Here is a 20,009-nt window from a genome sequence, read left to right as displayed (position 1 = left end):
GAGATTCAGACCTAAGGATAGCACTTTTTTTTCTCATAAGGATCTAATGTAAACAAATTATTTCTTGTTCTTCTTGTGTGCCTTGAAAAACAATTCCATATTACATGTATACGGAAAGCAATCAAATGTACAAGAATATACAATATACAACCTTGTAAAGAGATCTGACATTGAAGCACAAGAGGCCACCTTCATGAATTGAGATGTTGATGGAGACTGTTTAGTCAACAAAAAAACATGAAAGATGGAATTAGGGGAGGGGTACTACAAAATACAAAATATAAGGAGGGCGAAGCTACTGAACAGCCTTCAAACTTTAGGGGTACTACAAAATACAAACTACATAAATTGATTAGCAACAGAGGATGTGCGCAACCTGAAAGATATAGTTCACAACCTGAAATACTTAAGATCCTTCCCCTCATATCTATTTGGGAAAGATCACATACATATAGAATTATTATGTTCAATATTATGAGATCCAATTCTAAGCATTAGGGCACGAAATGTGTGTTTATGGGAGCTAAATTTGGATTGAGTTACATATGGTTTTTCTTAGTGTATATATAAAAAGAATGTCGTTAACTCCAACAAGCATGGGTAATTCATTTTTCATTTGGATCGAGCCGTAAGCATACTCCATCAGTAATAATTTTTCATTTTCCTTTTACAAGAATGAGTAATTCATCTACTGAAGGCACAATTGTGCACATAAATCTGGCATATGACTATGCAGATGAATCATTACAATAACAACAAAACAAATGTGCCACTTTTCAGGTCAAAGGAAATTACATACAGGTGATTGACAAAGGATACAGAGCTAACCATGCCAGACTCTGAAATCTACATGACATTTATAGCTCCAAAAGTACTCAGAGATTGTAATGTTCCATTGAGGATCAGAACCAAATTTGACAAAGGCATTAAAGATGTGATCAGAGAGTGTTGTATCATGAGTTTTAATTCTTTTAAGCAACAGATTCTCAAAATACAAGCATGTATAACCATCACATAATGATTATTATGCAGAAAAAACATCCATTAGGATGTAATCATTTCAAATAAAAATTATAAAATATTTGTTTGGGTACCTGAAGAGGTGAGAGAAGCTTCTGGTACCAAACAGAATATGATGCCAAGAAACGATCAGAGCTGCATTCCTGACAAGTCACCCCTAGCAAACAAATTCCTCCCCAGCATTTATCTGGCTAAACCAGGAAATTTAAGCTAATTAATTATATTCAAAGAAGAACGAGAAAATTCTTACAAAGTATCAACAAAAAGCGCATAACTTTCCCTTCCACTGACATAATGAGAACAAGAAAAGTGTTGGTCTGGTAAAATCAAATAACACATATGTAAAACTGAAATTTATGTTCGAGTTAACACCTGTTGATTATAAAAGGACAGACATCCCATAAATTTTGGGATTAACTTCCTCCAATAAATGCTAAAATATTACACGCATGATGAATATAAATTTTCCCTGCTCACCAGTCCTCTATCATAAAATAGACTTATGAAGGTATCAATACTACAGATAATATGTGATCGTGTGGTCTGTTTTTCGGTTTTCCTTCTTCAGAATGACATAGGTTCTCAAAGCATTTTTTTTCAACATCCTAATCGTAAATCCATCAAATCAGATCGACTTTCTCATATTAAGCTTCTCAAATAGACAACTCATTTAGGTGGACCCACTTCTCAATTTGATGCTGATCACTTGAAATTAAAGAGGATTATCAGACAGATAATCAAGTCCCAAGGACTTTCCAGTCCTATCCTACCATTCAAGTTAGCATTAAGAACACATGTTGTCAAATATGAATTTAGGGTCCATTCAACTCCCGAGGAGCTTGCAACCCCACAATTGAAAGCTGAAACTGCATAGTTACCATTTGGAAGCAACATTATGATTCAATCTCCAGGCAAGTCATCCATGTTAGACAGTACAGCTGTAAAAGCTAGACAGCAAAACAAAACAACTTCTTCCAACAAGCAGGACTTAAATTAGAGTTCAAAGAACAGCTGCTTCCTGGTCAATGAGAATAGCTAAACCATGCCAATTCCCGAAATTCTGAAGACACTGAGTGACAAAGAACAAAGTAATGACAAAGACTCGCTAGCCTAATCCCATATCAATCCTCCCCTACCTCAATATAGATTTGTTTTTTTTTTTTGGTAAGCAATAATGATTTGTTTTACTCTAGCCATAAATCCCAAAAGACTGCAAGCACGCTACAGTCCCTTAAAACACAGGACACCCAGTTGTATTCCTACCCATGTCACGCTCTTTCTCTAAGCAGTCACAGTCCCAAATGGGAAATCATCTATACATTCTCCCCACACACCACATAACAATGCTGTGGTAACCAAATATCTCATATCTTCTTAAAAATCATATAAGAGGCCATAACACGAGAAACTAAAGAAACAAAATCCTGTACCACACGGGTACCCTCCTCGTCACCTAAAATCCTAAACAAACGACATACATCAAGAGCTTCTTTGTGATTCCAAGCACCATCTACTAAAATTTGATCAAAGCATGAAATAACCAGACACTCTCAAGTAAGCTCTCCGACTTCCCAACCATCAAATTGTCTCCTAAGAAGCCAAAACCGCACACCTTAAAACAAGTATCTGCAATTCTAACGGTCTCACTGCGAAAACTTTGTCACATTTCCACTAACTGACTAATTGATACAGTTTCTGTTCCTTAAAATACGATACAGATTCCGAAATTTTTCGACTACTAAAAATTACTAAAATCACCAAACTATAGTATTACTGTAACAAAATAAATAATGAATCACTCGAAAATCAAATTTGGAATGAACATACCATGTCGCTGGAAAGGAGGAGGAACAAGCGGTCGAGCCAGGAATCAACGGCGGATCTCCAGGGAGCGATGAGCTTGTGGTCCGTCGGATCGGGGACGGACTCGGAGAGGAGGCTGTGGGTTTTGAGCAAGTAGACGAGGTTGGAGAGGTCGAGTGAGGACCGGGAGGGGAGGTTATCGTCGGGGAGATGGTCTCTGATGAGAGACTGAAGCAAGCGAGGCTTGAGAGAGGAGTCGTGCATGTCCTTCACATGGTCGAAGGCCGACGCCGTCGGAGCCATGGCCGTGTCTGGAATCAGAGAGAGAGAGAGAGAGAGAGAGAGAGAGAGAGAGAGAGAGAGAGAGAGGAGGTGAGGATTTGAATGGGCAAGAGGAATTGAATTAGGGTTTAGGTGGTGCGGAAAACGTGAAGAGAGAGATAAGGGGTTTTGGGAGAAGACAGTTATGCTTTTCCAGGGTTTTAGACCGTTTTGGCTTTAGGGTTTTATCTACGTTGTTAATGTATACATACGAACTTCTAACATGATGATACAACGGGGATCCGTGGCGCAATGGTAGCGCGTCTGACTCCAGATCAGAAGGTTGCGTGTTCGATTCACGTCGGGTTCAATCCCCCCCTCAGATCCATTTAATTTTTTTCTTCTTTGTTGGTTTTTAGTTTTTAGTTTTTTTTTAAATGACATATTTATCCTCTTACACAATGACTATTAAGGACACTAATTAAACAAAAAGTAATGTTACATTTATTCTCTCTAAACTTTTTAATTCAATAATAATGGATTACATTTTATTATTTTCCTTATTGATTTTTATTAAAGCATTTATATATTTATATTATCATACATGTCACATGCTTATACAAAGTGAAAAAATATTTTTACAAAATTAATGATATATCAATTATTAAGTAATAAATAAATAAGTATCATAATATTTTTACAAAAATTATGATCTATCAATTATTAAAATAATTTATCATCATGACTATAAAAACAAAAAATGTAAACTCAAAAAAAATAGTATATGTAAAATAGAAATACAAAAGTAACAAAAATATAGAATAGTTCACGTAAGAACATTCTCTTGATAACTGATAAATAAAATTTGAGACACAATCCTTTTTTCTTAAATTTTTTTAAAGAGAAAATAGTATTATTCATGATTCGAATGAACTTTTCTCAAAAATTGATGTCATTGAAAATTATTTCTTACAATTTGATCAAAAAATGAATGTCTAGTGACATTTTATGCAAAATAAAAAAATACAAAAAATAAAGAAAATGAAGAAATCAAGGTCGGGAATGAAGGTTTGCGTTAAAAAGAAGAAAAAAAATTAAAGAATGGAAGTCAGGAATGGATGTTCGTATGCAAAAAGAAAAAAAAGAATTGGAGATATAGTGAGTGAATAAGAGGTGTAATGAGTAATATACTAATATATATGTGAATTACATAAACAAAGCTATTTTAGGAATTTGAAATGAGGTCTAATGAGAAAATGTTTGTATTTAAAAGTAAAATGGAGGTGTAGAGAGAATGAGAGGTATACTGAGTAAATTTAGAGGTCCCAATAGCCGCACTCTTTTTTTAAACTTCACTCCATCACGGTGAACTGAGATAACAAGCGATTTTTACTAGTTTCACTGAAGCTATCTGTTACAACTGAAAGTGAGATTTTTACTGCTGCATAAGTATAATGTTCAATACTTCAATAGTTAGACAAACTACACTGAAGTCATATCTAATGATTCTAATCATATGTAGTGTCTTCATCTTCTTCCGGTTTCACAAAGAATTCGATATAGGCGATTCGGCTTGGTTGTTGGTATCCGGCAGAGTCTATGCGCGGGTGTGAAGTGGTTGGTCTTGCCACTGAAACCAAGTGCTGTACTTTCAGCAATCCACCTCTACCTATAGTCAACTTGCTTCCTCTGTTCTCTTTAATGACAGTGCTGGGAATGTTTGAAGTTGTTGCTCGAAGGAACTTGTACTTATACCTGAGAATATCGAGAAGACCAACATGGTGAAAAAGGGGAAGTGCACGTTGAAAAGCAGAACAAATGGGAGCCATACCTGTAAGATACTTGACGATCGCATTGAAATGCAGCCATGAGATCAGTATTGACATAGTATGTAAAGTCTATCTGCAAGCATGACGAATTTAATACTCTAAGAAAATTGTAATCATGATAATAGATGCTTGGTGTATGAAGGAAACAGATAGTACCTGTAAGTCTCCATGGCCTTCACCTCTAAAGGTAACAGTAGGAGGATTTGGTTGTAGGCTGATCTGGATGCTTGATCCAGGCCATTCAAGATCATCAATCGCTTCTTTCAGTGCTGCAGACTGTGGCGTAGATTACATGTAACACAATTGAAAGGAAAAAGAACTTCAGCATCAATCAAGAACATATTCAATATGTAAAGGACATTCATTAATGCTTAAGTTCTAAAGTTTTCACCACCAAACATTGTTCAATCATCAGTGAATACGTTGCTCTTCTCTACACAAGTATCATGAATTACTTTTTTTTTCTCAAGGTTAATGCCGAATAAGTTGCATGTGGTTGGAAGACCCTCCCGTTCTTATTTGTGGCACTCTTACACTTGCAACAGGGAAAAATAAATAACTAGCCTTTCTGCTTACACTAGATTGATCACCAAATGATCACCAAGTAATACAGCAAACAGATATTGACATCCACTTATTAAAACATACATCATCATCTTATTGATAAATAAAGGTTTAAGTTTAACTCATGACTCAGAGACAAGCATACGCAAAGTCAACAAGAATCTTCAATAATCTTGAACAATCAGATGCCTTCCACCTCAAACTTTCTGATAGGTATGCAATATAAAGGCGGTAAACCAATAACGTATAGTAAAGTGCTTAACAGAGGTTGAGTTGTAGACATCACAAGTCGATTGAAGATACTGTAAGTTGCTTTTATGAAATAGAAACAAGGTTTAGCAAAAAAATCTAAGTGTAGATGGACCTTGCCACCTCAAGTTCTCAACAATATTTAATTTCCAACCAATTCTTTGTTCTATCTTCAAGCACAAGTGGAAACAGGAGATGTTGGATTCTAAAAGTGAAAGATTTGTATTATAAGCTTTTCTCGGGATGCCTCAGTCGAATCATTATTACATTTGAAGCCTAAAACAAAGCCATAAATGGTGCATCTTGTGTTCTAAACCCTGGTAACTATTTTAATTGACAGCAGAACACATACTCACATACCAAATGAACATACCTTAACAGTAAAAGAGATTGGGGTGCTCCCTGCAGGGTCAAAATTGTAGTCCCAAGAAACCGTATCTGGAATCCTTGTCCTGATCTCGGCATAAATGCAAGATTCCAATGAATCGACTGACCTATCAAACAAGCAAGAAAACATTGTAATGACAAGATGCAATTCATTCCATGTAAAAATAGCATTCATATAAGGCCAATCACGCGAACCTATATTATCTTGCTGTCATACTGTTGCTCCATTAACCTCAAATTGCCCCCACCCCCCATTTTTCGATCGCTAAAATACTAATATCACAATTAACCAGTGATTCATCACATAGTTCCCATTTCAGAAACAATCAAACAGACGCATAAATTGATTTCAGACTCATGAACTAGAATAAGCTGTGATAATCAATTAAAAAGAGACAAAATCACAATAATGGGACATTATATGAACATACTTGACAAGAAGCTGCATATCAGGACCAGGATACTGAATCTCAATCACGCTCGATTTCCCAGGAACTGAAAATGTGTTCAAGCAATCCACAAATAAGCCCAAACTCACTCCGAACCTGGGCCGCCCATGCCCTTTGAATTCGTAACGAACAAAAAGCTACTCAAACACAAATCCAATTCCATTCAATTTCACAGCAAGTAAAAATGTGAAATTCACAGCAGTGTTAGTAGTAACTCACCTCGCGCTGCAGATACACTTTGGCCTGAAGACAACCGGTTTCCTCGACAATCAAAACGACGCCGTGCTCCGATAACTCCACGACGGCGTCCTGATGGCGCTTCCATCGGACGGTGGTGAAGGTATCGACCATGCCCTGGACATTGTCGAGCTGACACACCAGATCGGGGGCTTCCTCCGCCTCTGATTCCGACGCCGACGCGCTCATCTTCCTCGGTTAGGTTCTTTGCACCAAGGCCACAAAGCGGGAATTTTTCGCCTTTCCCTCCTTTTTACTATGTATTTTTATTTTCTTTTTTCTTTTTTTAGCTAAAAGCCTAAAATCTGGAGAGAAATTAATTAAGAAATAATAAAATACGTGTGTCGCGAGAAATATTTCCTTTTGTAAGTTTGTGTACGTCAATCAATTAGATAATAAAAGTTGGATGAAAATAGCTCATGTAAAGAGATACGATAAAATTGAGTCATATTTAGGAACTTAAATTGGTTCAAAAAATCAAGATATACAATATTTAGGCAACTTAACATGCAACTAGTACGATTTTAAACCACATAAACTCAAAGGCGATTAACGATTTGGGAAAGAACCACAACGAAAACCAAGCGCACTTCCCTAACTTATTCAAAAAGCCACTAACCTTTACTCGAATACACCCTTAGGAGTGCAATCGACACAGAAGATGTAGTACGCCCATCTGTAGCTGTGAAGCTCCCCGAAGCCTAACCATCAGAAACCAGGCCAATAGATTTGGGATTGTTTTTACGACCAAGAGGACAAGCAGGCTTCTGCACCTTCCCAACAGAGCCTTGCACCACCCCTGACTCACCAAACTCTGGCAAGCTAGCTTTCCTCTACTTTCTAGCCTCATATTTCGAGCATCCGAACGCCATTTGCGCACCCCCGAAGCTGTTGGGCTTTCCCCCAATGTTGGTAGCCCATTAGAATTAGGTTTAACTGGCTGAGCAGTCTCCTCTGGCCCAACAAAGCCCAGTCCACCTTCCAGCCCGGTCAAACCCAACTTCCCAGTCAACCTAAATTCAAACGGTTAGAGTTTCCTGCCGAAAAAGATCGGGACCCTAACCTCACCACTCGTAGCAGCATTCAAAGACAACCCTAACTCCAACCTAGCTAGCCCCTAGCACCAAAGCCACCGTGTAATAACTGTATTTTAATTAGAATTATAACATTTTGAGTAATTTTTCGTTAAAAGGATAAATAAATATATTTTAATATTAATAGATAACACAAATTACAAGATGGAGAAATTATCGATATTTGGTCTAGCGGCATAGTCTCTTTTTTATATATTTATTTGGTAATCACGTAGGTCGGGGTATGACTCAACGCCGGCCACATCTTCGACATCGTCTCTAGAACCAGGCCAGCCTCCGGTGACACAGTTCCAACCGTACGTCGTCGTCACCCGCAAAAGGCCTAAAGCTTCTGTATCCGAAACCAACCGAGATGTAGTGAGCATGTGCTCCTTGATCCAGATGCGCCACCACCAGCTTTAACAAAACTTTTGATGCCACGTGTGGCTCCGCCACCATCTTATTACAGTCGGTAGCATGGTGGTTATACAACTCACACAAACTACAAAGTTCCTTATACTTCTCGAAGTTGAGATCAACCTCCAACGATAGCTCCAACGGAATAGAGAAAGTCTGTGATGACCTGTATTTTTTTTTATATAAAAATGTGATATATGAATATTATTTATTTTTACTTAGTATTAATATATATCTACATGTTTTATTGCTACGATATTATATATATGTGCATCCCCAAAACTTTGTGTTTTATACCAAGTATGTGATTAAACTCTCTCTCAATTTATAGACCAGCCCAGTATTTGTTTTTTTAGACCCAAGCCCAGTTTAAGGAGAAAAAGGCCAAGACAACAGATTACTTGTACTTGTGGTACGATTACTTATTTTTGCAGTAGGATGTCGTTCAACGACAACTGAAGTGTGTTCGACTCTCTCCATCTTCTACTATCTCCATGGTCGTCCTTCCCTCTGCTCCTACTCTTCACAAGCACCACCCCACTTAGACTAGAAGATCATACCCAATCCTAATAATAAGATTGAGTTATCTAAGAAGTTAGAAGTGTCAATGTTATAGGAGAAGCCTTGGAGATTCAGTTACCATAAGCAGGAGGTGGCTATTTCTATCGAGGTGGCATCCGATCTCATCCTATCTATAATTGAATTCTGACATGTTTGCATACATGTCATAGCAGTATAAATACCCAGGTTTGGTTCTCTTATTTTTCATTGAGTTTCCTATTTGTGGTATTTACGAAAAGAAAAGAAATAGTGAGGGAAGGGAAATTTTCTGAGAACAAGAGGGTATCTAAAAAGCATAGCTTTTGAATTGAGGTAGGGGGATCTCAAAAACCTCTGTTTAATTCATCATGTGTTTGGTTGTTGTTTTGTTGTATGTGATTTGTAATTTGTCTTGTTCTTGGTCTTGTGGTGCTTTTCTGTACGCAATTTGATTGTTGAATCAGTGATTGATTTTTTTTATGATATGTTGTTTATTATTTTAGTTTATCAGCATGTTCATGAATATAATAATGAGGCACGAGTTTGGTGAAATTGGCAATGAAATTTGTGGGAGAATGCTTTATGTAGTTGAGCTTAATTCATAGGGAAGAAGTATCAGGTGGGCTAATATGGCTGTACGATTTTGGTGATCGAGATTAAGCAAGAGGACTAGCAAAAAGGGAATCATGGTTTGGATGAGGGGGTTATTATTGAAGGGATCATTGCATTCATGCATTGTTATGGTTGACATCTGTTGTTTAAAGAGGACTAGCCTCCTACTGAGCGTTGCTCAACCTTAAGAAAATATTGTGCATGTATTGAACATGAAGTTTAGGTTTCTCTTTTGAAGAGCTTTGTGCATGATATGATTAAAGTGTGTGGATTATCTCTTTAACTTTCTGTCTAGAATAAGAGCAAAAGGCTGCCGGCTTGTGGTTTTGCCTTTTAAGGTTATGTTTTAATTTCAGTTGGAATGATGAACTATGAAACAAGTTTGTATTGTAATCTATAACATCTTTATTGAATTGGTTATGCCCTTATTGATTCCAAGTTCTTCAAATTGGTTCATTATTTTTCAGCTGTAATATTTGAAATTCTGAGATTCTGCATCAGTTAGCTTTCGTCTGAAAACCGTACAGTTTTGTTTAGAGTTTGAAGTTGGTTTCTTCATAATAGTTGTAGTAGACATCTTTTAAGGTTCATTCCAGAATTTTGAATCACTTGAAAACGATTTTTGTAGATTATGTTATGATTTTTCAAAGTTTAAGGTTTGCATCAGGAAATTATGCAAATCAGTGTTTCTGAAATTTTGGACCAGTTACCTTCTTTCGAAAAACTGTATAAATTGGTTAGTTGTTTGCACTTGGTGTCTTCGTGAAAGTTACAGTAGACATCTTAAAGATCAACTGAGAGTTAGAATCTCATGAAAATAAGTTTTCTAGAATTAGTTATGAGTTTTTAAAGTTACAGCTCTGCTCCATATTTTTCTGAAATATCAAACTATCATTGGTTTGTATTCCTATCATATTTTATATTTATTTTTTCCAGTCACACCTTCGACTCAAGAAAAAATAATATATATATATATATATCCGGTCCAGGGTGTGACAAAGTCTTTCACTTCAAGAGTCGTCGCCACACATCATGGACCAGTTAGATTTTTTGAAAGAGATCCTTCCTCTGCAAAGCCATTTGATCAGCCCAGATGTAAGATCCCAAAATGCTTTAATCCAATAATTTTGAGACAGATGCTACTTAGATATCCAGACCACTAGTTGAGTCTTTGGAGCCTAGCTAACACTTTTGCATTAGCACGCATTTATGAAGATGTTTGGTACAAAATCCAACACAATGGTTCCTGGAAACTGTGTCATGTTCATAGACAAAGCAATTCGGTTGCACATGCTTTAACAGCTTATGCAATTTCTTTACAACATGAGGAATTCATTCTTCTTTTCCGCTCTTGCATTTCTACGAGCTGTGATTACAGCTGACTTTTGTACAATTTAAATTCTCTCATTCTCAATATAAATGGTTGACTTTGGATTCAAAAAACCTTCATGTATATGATACACTTCTTCTTTTAAAAGATATTCCGTAGAATATTCTCAATTTTTTTAAATAAAAGATATAATTGTAAGATTGCTAGAACTTACTACAATAAAGCTAGAGAAAAACCAACTCGTACTTTTATATTATATATAAATGTAAGATTGCTAGCTTACCACAACAAAGTCACAGAAAAATCAACAAAAATTTTAAAATCCATAAAGGTGCCAAATAGAGTTGGTAAAACTAAGCCTAGCAACAGGCCGGACCTGTGCAGGTTCTTACCGGGCGGGCTCAACATGTTAAGAACCCATTAGCTAAACAGGTTTAACCATGCCGGACCCGACGGATTTACAGGTTTCCATTGGAGCCCATTGGAACCCGCTAAGCTCGTGACCCAACATTTTTTTGTAGGATCAAGCACGAAACTGAAGCGGACAACAGTTAGATTTTGTACGGTTTTTTAAAAGTTTTTGTTTAACGGGTCTCAACGAGTTCAGCCTACACGACCCGTTAACTAACAGGTTTTTTTTCAGCCCGTTTAGTAAACGAGCGGGGTTTCAGGCGGGTTCGCGAGCTGCGGGCCAAATTGCCAGGCTTAGGTAAAACTGAGAAACCTTGTTCAGAATGTTAACAACGACCAACATGACGTTCTGCATAATTGCCAACGACATTAGTCTTTGTTCACGTTTCAACGACGCATCAACTAGATTCATCATCAATTGATTTCAGAAGCAATTTAGATTACGGGAAGAATATATGAATTATGTACGTGAGGTGACGAAAAGAAGATAAAAATGTTAGTCATCTTTTTGGCAATTAATAATGGACTAATTTCAGTTTACCCCTATCAACTTTAGGTCGATCATCATGTTAGTCATTCTTCTTTCAATTTCATCAAAAACACCCCTCAACTCCCAATTTTCATCAGCCGCACATGTCCAAACCTCCAATCTCTATCTAATTCCTCTGTCAAGTGATGACTTGATATCAAGAAGAAAGAAAAAAGGAAAAATAGACAAATTACATTCAACCCCACCAAAATCACTAAGGTTAGGGGGTTGTGATGAGAACGAAGATGGTATCGATATGGGGGAAAAATAGTCTGAAAGGTAACTTTCAGAATTTGACTTTCTTCTTGATATCAAGTCATCACTTGACAGATGAATTGGATGGAGATTGGAGGTTTGGACATGCGCGGCTGATAAAAATTGGAAGTTGAGGGACGTTTTTGATGAAATTGAAAGAAGAATGACTAACATGATAATCGACCTAAAGTTGATGGGGGTAAACTGAAATTAGTTCATTAATAATAATACATTTGTTGATGTGGACACATGTGTAAGCGTGTGTTAAGAGGTTAGTTTATATGATTATATAATTAAGAATGTTACAAGATATATACAATGAATCATCTAGATCTAAAAACGTACGTTAACATAAAATAAATTGCAACTATAACAAAATATTAAATAGAACAATCAAATTCTACACTTAAATCTCTCCATATTATGATACATAGATTCTCAACCCATCTCAACTCCATCATGCACTCTTTCGTTCATATGGCTCATTTGGCTTTCTATTAGTTTTTTTAATTTTTTTGTTTTCCATTATATGATTGAACATATTTCTTTCTTAGGAATTTGGTGTGTCCTTCCAAACTATCAATTAAACTCCCTTATACATTTCCTCACCTATAGATCATGATCGATCTGACATTATTCACTATTTTCTTCGAGGGATAATTTGATGTGGCTGGTAATTCATTCTTAATGTAGCAAGTGGCATGTATTGGTCATCTTAATTCACCTGAATGAGTTACATATCTGTTCAGGAGTCTGCTTGGTCTTCACAAACCAATCTGCCATCACATTCCAGTTGCCCATGCCACACTTTGAAGCCCCTTCTACTAATAGGCTGAAAATGACACGTATTAGATGAATTAAAAAGACAATTTCATTCTTACACGTAATAAACATTCAACTACCTTTAAATTCAACTATTAGATTAAAAAACTAACAAATATATCAAACTTCTTTCAATTCCATGGAATAGAATTAAATTATTGACAAAACTTACTAAAAAAATTGAAAGTAGTTATATGAAGCAACCAAGTTTTACCATATCAGAAACGCTTTATAGTTTTCCCATGTCATCCATTTCTATAAACTGCTAAAGTTTTATGAGTAATATTACAACACTACTCTCTAGGATCCCATTAGTGCTCAAAGCCAGAGTTGTGTTTATAGTTTTGCGTTTGAGTTCTAATGGGGAGAGTAAAAAATTGGTAACCATGAGCAAATGGCTTATGAAAACAAGGCATGTTTAATGTACAAAAGGTAGAGTGGTATTTATAGAAACTACGACGGAAATAGCAATGACATGATTAATATCAAAAGACCTTCCTAGAAAATGGTGGCATTAGTTTTCAAAATAAATAGCTAGCAGTATTGATGAAATCGGTTGCAGAAAACACAATTCTTAGAAAAGGGTTATAAGAAACGCATGTTAAATTTATGAAAACGCATGCGTTATAAGAAACTGAATTATAAGTTACATAAGTTGATATATCATGAACATATTTTATAGGTTTTGGTAATATATGAACTCAAACCACAACAAGTGGTTCATTTGATACATTGCCCGGGCAAACCTCCTAGGGAATGCTCAAAATGTGGAACCCCCATGTCTTGCGCTCTAAACTGGGTTAACTTCGTGTAATTGCCGAATTATAAATGTGAACTAAGGGAGGGGCAACATTGTCTTGCTATTTTAGCATGCCAGCAACGGATTAGGTCTTACAAATTGATGAAATTGGTTTAACTACATATAAGTTCTATACAATTCTCTGAACGTTACAGAAAACATATGCGTTAAAATTGAAACTGAATTATAATTAAGTTACAAAAAAGTCGATATATCACAACACAATATATTTGTTTTAATGATATATAAATTAGACCACAACAAGTGGTTCAGTGAATGCATTGGACATACCTCCAGGGAACTTTTAAAAATGTGTAACCCCCATGTCTTGCATGCGCTCTAAGCTGAGTCCAATGGCAAAACCAATGGCATGACTAGAGTTTGTTGAATTTTGTCAAGTTTTTCATTAGTTTCAAGCAACCATTATAGAAAATACAAGCATCAGTTTTAAAAATGGAAAATTCCACAGTGTAAAATGCATTTACACTTTGTCTTAAAGTTGTAAAATGAGTTCTCAAAATAGTAATATTAGTTCTTAAAGTTGTAAGATAAATCCTTAATTAAAGTTAAAAAATTTAGTTACAACATTAGTACTCATGTGTCCTTAAAGTGATAAAATATGTGGTTAAAGTAGTAATTGAGTCATCTTTAAGGTTGGCAACAACAAGAGTGCACACTATGTTTCATGTACTTGGCCTTTCATCTTTAAGGTTGAGAGCTTCAATATATACCCCAGTCTAATGGGTTTCTCCTCATATTAACTGGTTCAAAGTTAACACAGATTGATCTTTTCATGATTCTAGTACAACGGGCTTTGGAGGTATATTCAGAAATCATGATGGTTTTTTTCTAAGGGTTTTTGCTAAGAAAGTGGATGTTCGTAGTGTTATTGATGCAGAGGTGTTAGCAGTTATTGAAGCCTTGAAGACTGCCTGGGCAAAACAATGGACACATATTTGGCTAGAGACAGACTTGTCACTTGTGGTTCATTATTTCAAAAATCCTTCACTTACCCTATGGAGGCTCAGGACGACATGTAATAATGGTTTATTTATTAGTCGGTAGATGTAGTTTAAGGTCTCCCACATATACCGAGAAGGCAACACGGTTACTGATGCTTTAGCTAATTATGGTGCCATAAACGTAGATTACAGATGGTGGGAAGAAATTCCTGATTTCATTTCCATACAGTATGGTAGGGATTTGTCTGCTGCAACAGTCTATAGATTTGGTTAGGTTTTTTGGTAATGGTCTTTTAGTTCTCTTTTCAGTTGTAATTTTTTTATCATGGTCTCTGTTTATGTTGTATTTCTTTTTATTGGGTGTTTACTCTCAAAACAACATTTGTATTTCTCTTTTTTATTAATAAATTTCAAATTGGGCATGGGGCTGAGCCTCCTAGCTTAGCTAGGCTAGGTTCCAAACCCCGTTTAAAAAAAAAGTAATTGAGTCATCTAAATGATAAAAAGAAGTTGATACAATGATAAGGGGAATTTGGAACCAAAACTTAGAACCTAGACATAAAGAGAATTTGTTGCAGTGATTAAAGAAGCCTATTAGTTCCAAGGAGCATTCAATGTTGATCTTTGAGTTTCCACACCTTGGAGTTGAAGAACATTGATGAAACTATAATTATAGTTAAATATAGTTATCTTAATTATTCAAGATTTAATAAGTAGTCTTTTCATTTCTTTTCCTTATCTTATAAAAGGAAGTTTTCTTTTCATTTGTAATCAGATTTTATTCTTGAGTTTTATCATAAAATATATACAATTTGGTGAAGGAGTTCCTCTTAATTGTTTTAGAAACTCTTATTTCTTAGGTGGATTCCTAAAGTGGCGAGTTTTGCTCTTATCTTCTTAGTGGATTCCTTGAAATGGCGAGCTTGCTCTTATCTCCTTGGTGGATTCTTGGAGTGGCAAGCCTATCTATCCCAGAGACGTGCTCCCAAATGTAGTCTTTATTTTAGTCTCTCACCGTAGCAATAATCATAGTATCAGTTTTGGTATCAAAGCAACTGATGGCTGGGCAGCGTGCATATGAGCGACGTGGGTCGGACAAAAGGAAAGAACAAGTTAGTTTCAACTATAAAGATTCAGATTTTATCTTTACTTCTTCAGTTCATGAAAATTTGGAAAAAGAAGATAAAGAAGGTTTTGGGGATTATAGTAAGCCACCAATTTTTTATTGTTGTTTTGAGGCATGTTGTGTCAAATTCGATGATCAAATTTGTGATTGGAATTGTTTGGCGGTTGAAAGTAATATTGTTGATGAAATACGTGAGATGTTAGTAGGAGGTATTGTCTCTATACAAGGAATTGCACCATCAATTTACGTGGAAGACCTTTACCCATGTATTTGTATTGACAACTTTGATGTGAGTGAAAGGATTAAAGATATAAACCTAACGCATTGTTATGTTGGTGATGGCAATGTTGGTTTCAATCATGGAATTCCAAGAACTACGCATGAGTGAGCAAGATTCAATTTTGGGTGAGAATATGGGATTTAGAGGAATTGCATACAGAACAGAAGACAAATTTGTTGATTTTGTTGGGTTTGATACTTTCAATTTTCGGATTTCAAATATATTAATTGATACTGTGAATCTCATAAAGAATGATGGTAGAAGTTTTGGGTTATTTGGTGTTCTCCTTAAGTCAAGATTGAACTCCCTGGAAAACATGGTGTTCAAGCAGCTTCCAAAATTGAAGAAGTTTCGCTATACTATGAGAATGATCATGAAGAGAACTCATTGGATGAGTTCACGTGAAGCAGAAGCGAATGATACAGGAATTTGGAACCAAAACTTGGAACCAAGACGTAAAGAGAATTTGTTGTAATGATTGAAGAAGCCTATTAGTTCCAAGGAGCATTCAATGTTGAACTTTGAGCTTCCACACCTTGGAGTTGAAGAACATTGATGAAACTACAATTATAGCTAAATATAGCTATCTTAATTATTCAAGATGTAATAAGTAATCTTTTCGTTTCTCTTCCTTATCTTATAAAAGAAAGCTTTCTTTTCATTTGTAATCAGATTTTAGTTTTGAGTTTTATCAGAAAATATATACAATTTGGTGAAGGAGTTCCTCCCAATTGGTTTAAAAACTCTTGTCTCTTAGATGGATTCCTAAAATGACGAGTTTTGCTCTTATCTTCTTAGTGAATTCCTTGAAGTGGCGAGCTTACTCTTATCTCCTTGGTGGATTCCTGGAGTGGCGAGCTTATCTATCTTAGAGACGTGCTCCCCGCAGTAGTCTCTATTTTAGTCTTTCACCGCAGCAATAATCCTGGTAGCATACAACTTTAAGGACTCATGTTACAACTTTGAGAACTCAATTACCACTTTAATACAACATACTATTTGAGATCACATATAAGCTCGGACAAGATTAATGTTTGTACGTACTTCTACATTTGAGTTCTAACGAAAAGAGGAGTTCCAACGAAAAGAGCTAAAGTTGGTAACTGTGAGCAACGAGCTTTTGAAAACAACTAGGATGGAGAAACTGATAGCTAATAGCCTTTCCAGACTATCATTTTCTTTCTTTTTTGTTTTCCTGTATCAGATTTCACATTTTTTCTTTTATTTGTGGAAGAAATTTATTGTCTTTGAACTCACATTCAATAGTCTATAGAAATCCAGGGATGTGAAGTTCCAAAGTATCAGTTAACGGATTTTAACATGGCCTTTCATATTCTCATGGTTGAATTGTTTGACATGTTTGGGTACGTGTTATGGTTCACTCCCTACCTACCTTATTTCACATTAGAACCCTTTTGTTTTCAGCTTCTGGGTTTCGTAATGAATCTCACCTCAAGTTTCTGCTTTTAAGCCAACTCTATAACATTCAAGCATGTACTAAAGAAAATATCTTATTTGTAGAATATGTTAATAAACAAGATTTGTACTTGATAAATTATCCTTTACATATGGCGCTAAAAAGAAAATGTATCACACATTCACATGCATGTTAACGTGTTACAATTATATTAAAATTACACTAGAAGTAAAAGAAGCAAGAATGTCTTGAATTTTGCTAGCTTTCTCAACTGTCTAAGATTTGCAGTCTTGCATTGTTCTTGATAATCTCTTTGCAGTCAGGTTTGAAAGGCCGAAAGTTATAACAAAGAACGCCCGTGCATGCACCATTTCCTCACTTGCATATCATGCTCGATCTAACACTGTTCGAGGGACCATTGAATCCATAAACACATATGTACGTGTTCAAGAAGTTGACACTAGGATATAAGTTGGTTTATTATTTCACTACTTACATTCATGTAAATCAAAGAGAGATGAGTGAGGAACGTAATTGGCTTTTCCGAGAAGATATATGTGAAATCATGAGTAAAGCTATATCTCTTTTCAGGTCTAGCTCAAGCTTTTTAACTCTCTTTTACATTGTAAAAATCGACCCCAGCTATCGACTCCATTGACATTCCGCCCCATGTAGCAAGTCCGAATTTTCAGTTCATCTACACTTCAAACCTGGTTCGATTGCAAGCTTTGATTCCCTGTTGGAATTGTGTTGTGAGCGAGACGTCTTTTCCATTTGATTTTTCGAAAGCTATTTTTTTTAAAAAAAAAGTGGGTGAAATATGAATTTCAAACCATAAACTGGAAGACAATGTTCACTACTAGCAAAATGAGGCTTCACACAGATTTAAATCAGTGTGAAATATAGTTATCTCACACAGACATCCGTATGAGAAAGTTATTAGTCACGCTACACTTACGAATTGTCTATCTGTGCTCTCCGGAGGGGAGGTTAATGCTCAACACACACAAATATAAAAGTCTGTGCGATAGTTGACGTGGGCCCAATCACATATCCACAAACATGATTGCTTTATGAGAGCTCATTCAGTGAGAACAACTTTGTAATTCACACGGATGTCGGTGTTAATGGGTAGGATCTATTCACACAGATAATTGTGTAAATACAATTCACAATTAAGAAAAAAAATTATTTCAAATTCTAATTTCCTGCTCATATTTTCTGCTATATATATATATTTTTTTTTCTGCTATATATATTTACAATCAAATATTCAAACAAACAAATCCACAACTCCATCCAGAATATAACATTTGACACTCCCATAAAAATGTATGTAGTTTACATTCCTACCAACATAGTTTACATACCCTAGTTAATTCATAGATTACAAAACAAAGGAGCCCTTCTAGTGAGGATCTTTAAGTTGAGGACTTGGTGAGGACTTTTCGGCTTATCCCACATTTTGATCTTATATCCACATCTTGATCGTTCAGTTTATAGGTATTTATGAGTAGATCATTTCTGCAAATTTTTAGCTATATTGAAAATCGTTAAGACATTCATAAGTGTGATTTACCAATTATGAACTTGAACGGTTCATGTTTGATAAATTTGGTTCGTCCATTAATTTGATCTAGTTTGTTATCTTAACGATCACCGATTTGGTTGAAAATTTGTAGAGTTGATCTACACATATAGACCTAAAAACTGAACGGATGAGATGTCAAGATGTGATTGAAAAACAGGTCTTTTAAACCATAAACCGAAAAGTCCTCACCAAGTCCTCAACTTAAAAGTCCTCACTAGAAGGGCTCCCTACAAAACAAGGCTGCTTTTCTAGAATACATTGTTGTTCAAGGTAGATTCCATCAAAGTAGATATAGACAAAACCATCAAAATAGATAATGACATATTCAGATGAAACTAACTAGATTAGCAAGGCTACAAACAACGAACCATTTGAGGCATATATATCTTCTCTAACCTCTGGAGTAATATCAATATTTAACTTTCTTCTCTCCTCTTCAGTCTTTTCCAAATCTTGCTACATTCATTCACGAAACTATTATAAACTAAAATTACCACTGCATTCAATCAACCTTCTTTTCTATTTTCAAATTTACTGAATTAGTATTGAACTGAAAATCCACTACTTTCATACCAAAATCTGTATTAGTATTCAACTGAACATAACTTTCATAAAATAAAAACCAATACAAATACCAACTTAGTTATTTCAATACTCACCACTGCTTTGGTAGATGCAGCGTCAATGTATTCATTTGTTTTTCCTTTCTTACAATGTGTCAACTTGAAGAGCAAATAGATAGACCCAAACGACGTTGTGATCTAGGCATCTTATTTCTTTTTTATTTTTTCTTTAAAGTAGACACTTTAGTCCGTGTGGGTATCCAGTTCTGAGAGGCAATACACCCGCCCTAAATTTCCGTATTGAATTTGAGTTAGGGGTGAAATTTTGAAACCGAATTAAGAAAAAAACCGAGTCGAAAACCAAACTGAAACTAGAAAAAACCAAACCGAATTAAGAAAAACCAAACCGAACCTAATTAGTTTGGTTTGGTTTTTGATTTTAGCCCTTGAAAAACCGAACCGAACCGAAAAACCGAATCCCTC

The 20,009-nt window shown here is 35.6% G+C and overlaps 2 protein-coding genes and 1 non-coding gene across 3 annotated transcripts in view; 1 reads left to right on the top strand and 2 right to left on the bottom strand.

Annotated features, from left to right (window-relative positions):
- LOC101297648 overlaps positions 1–3,126 on the bottom strand; it is a 10,266-nt gene extending 7,140 nt beyond the window's left edge. Inside the window, exons 1-3 of the mRNA XM_004301620.1 lie at positions 2,848–3,126; positions 1,095–1,211; positions 152–216 (exon numbers count right to left, since the gene is read on the bottom strand). Of these exons, the coding sequence (XP_004301668.1) occupies positions 152–216; positions 1,095–1,211; positions 2,848–3,126 (461 nt within the window). The remainder of the gene's footprint in view (positions 1–151; positions 217–1,094; positions 1,212–2,847) is intronic.
- Positions 3,127–3,382: 256 nt separating this feature from the next.
- TRNAW-CCA lies at positions 3,383–3,454 on the top strand. Its single transcript has one exon. It is a non-coding gene; the product is annotated as a tRNA-Trp (tRNA).
- A 793-nt stretch (positions 3,455–4,247) lies between these two features.
- On the bottom strand, positions 4,248–6,988 carry LOC101303229 (cell cycle checkpoint protein RAD1-like). Its single transcript, XM_004300176.1, has 6 exons — positions 6,782–6,988; positions 6,545–6,699; positions 6,100–6,220; positions 5,070–5,189; positions 4,916–4,986; positions 4,248–4,839 (listed from the first exon to the last, which is right to left on the bottom strand). Exons 1-6 carry the CDS (start codon positions 6,986–6,988, stop codon positions 4,593–4,595), a joined length of 921 nt encoding a protein of 306 aa, XP_004300224.1. The 3' UTR covers positions 4,248–4,592.
- Between the last annotated feature and the right edge of the window lie 13,021 nt (positions 6,989–20,009).

This window comes from Fragaria vesca, linkage group LG5 (genome assembly GCF_000184155.1).
Source record: "Fragaria vesca subsp. vesca linkage group LG5, FraVesHawaii_1.0, whole genome shotgun sequence".
NCBI lineage: Eukaryota > Viridiplantae > Streptophyta > Magnoliopsida > Rosales > Rosaceae > Fragaria > Fragaria vesca.
This window is presented reverse-complemented; position numbering and strand designations above follow the sequence as displayed.

Bases quoted from the DNA above. Each gene is read 5' to 3' on its own strand.
- LOC101303229 (XM_004300176.1), bottom strand. From the start codon at position 6,988: ATGAGCGCGTCGGCGTCGGAATCAGAGGCGGAGGAAGCCCCCGATCTG. The intron at 6,700-6,781 runs GTGAGTTACTAC...GTGTTTGAGTAG, and splicing joins AAGTGTATCTGCAGCGCGAG to CTTTTTGTTCGTTACGAATT. The intron at 5,190-6,099 runs GTATGTTCATTT...TCTACGCCACAG, and splicing joins CAATCTCTTTTACTGTTAAG to TCTGCAGCACTGAAAGAAGC.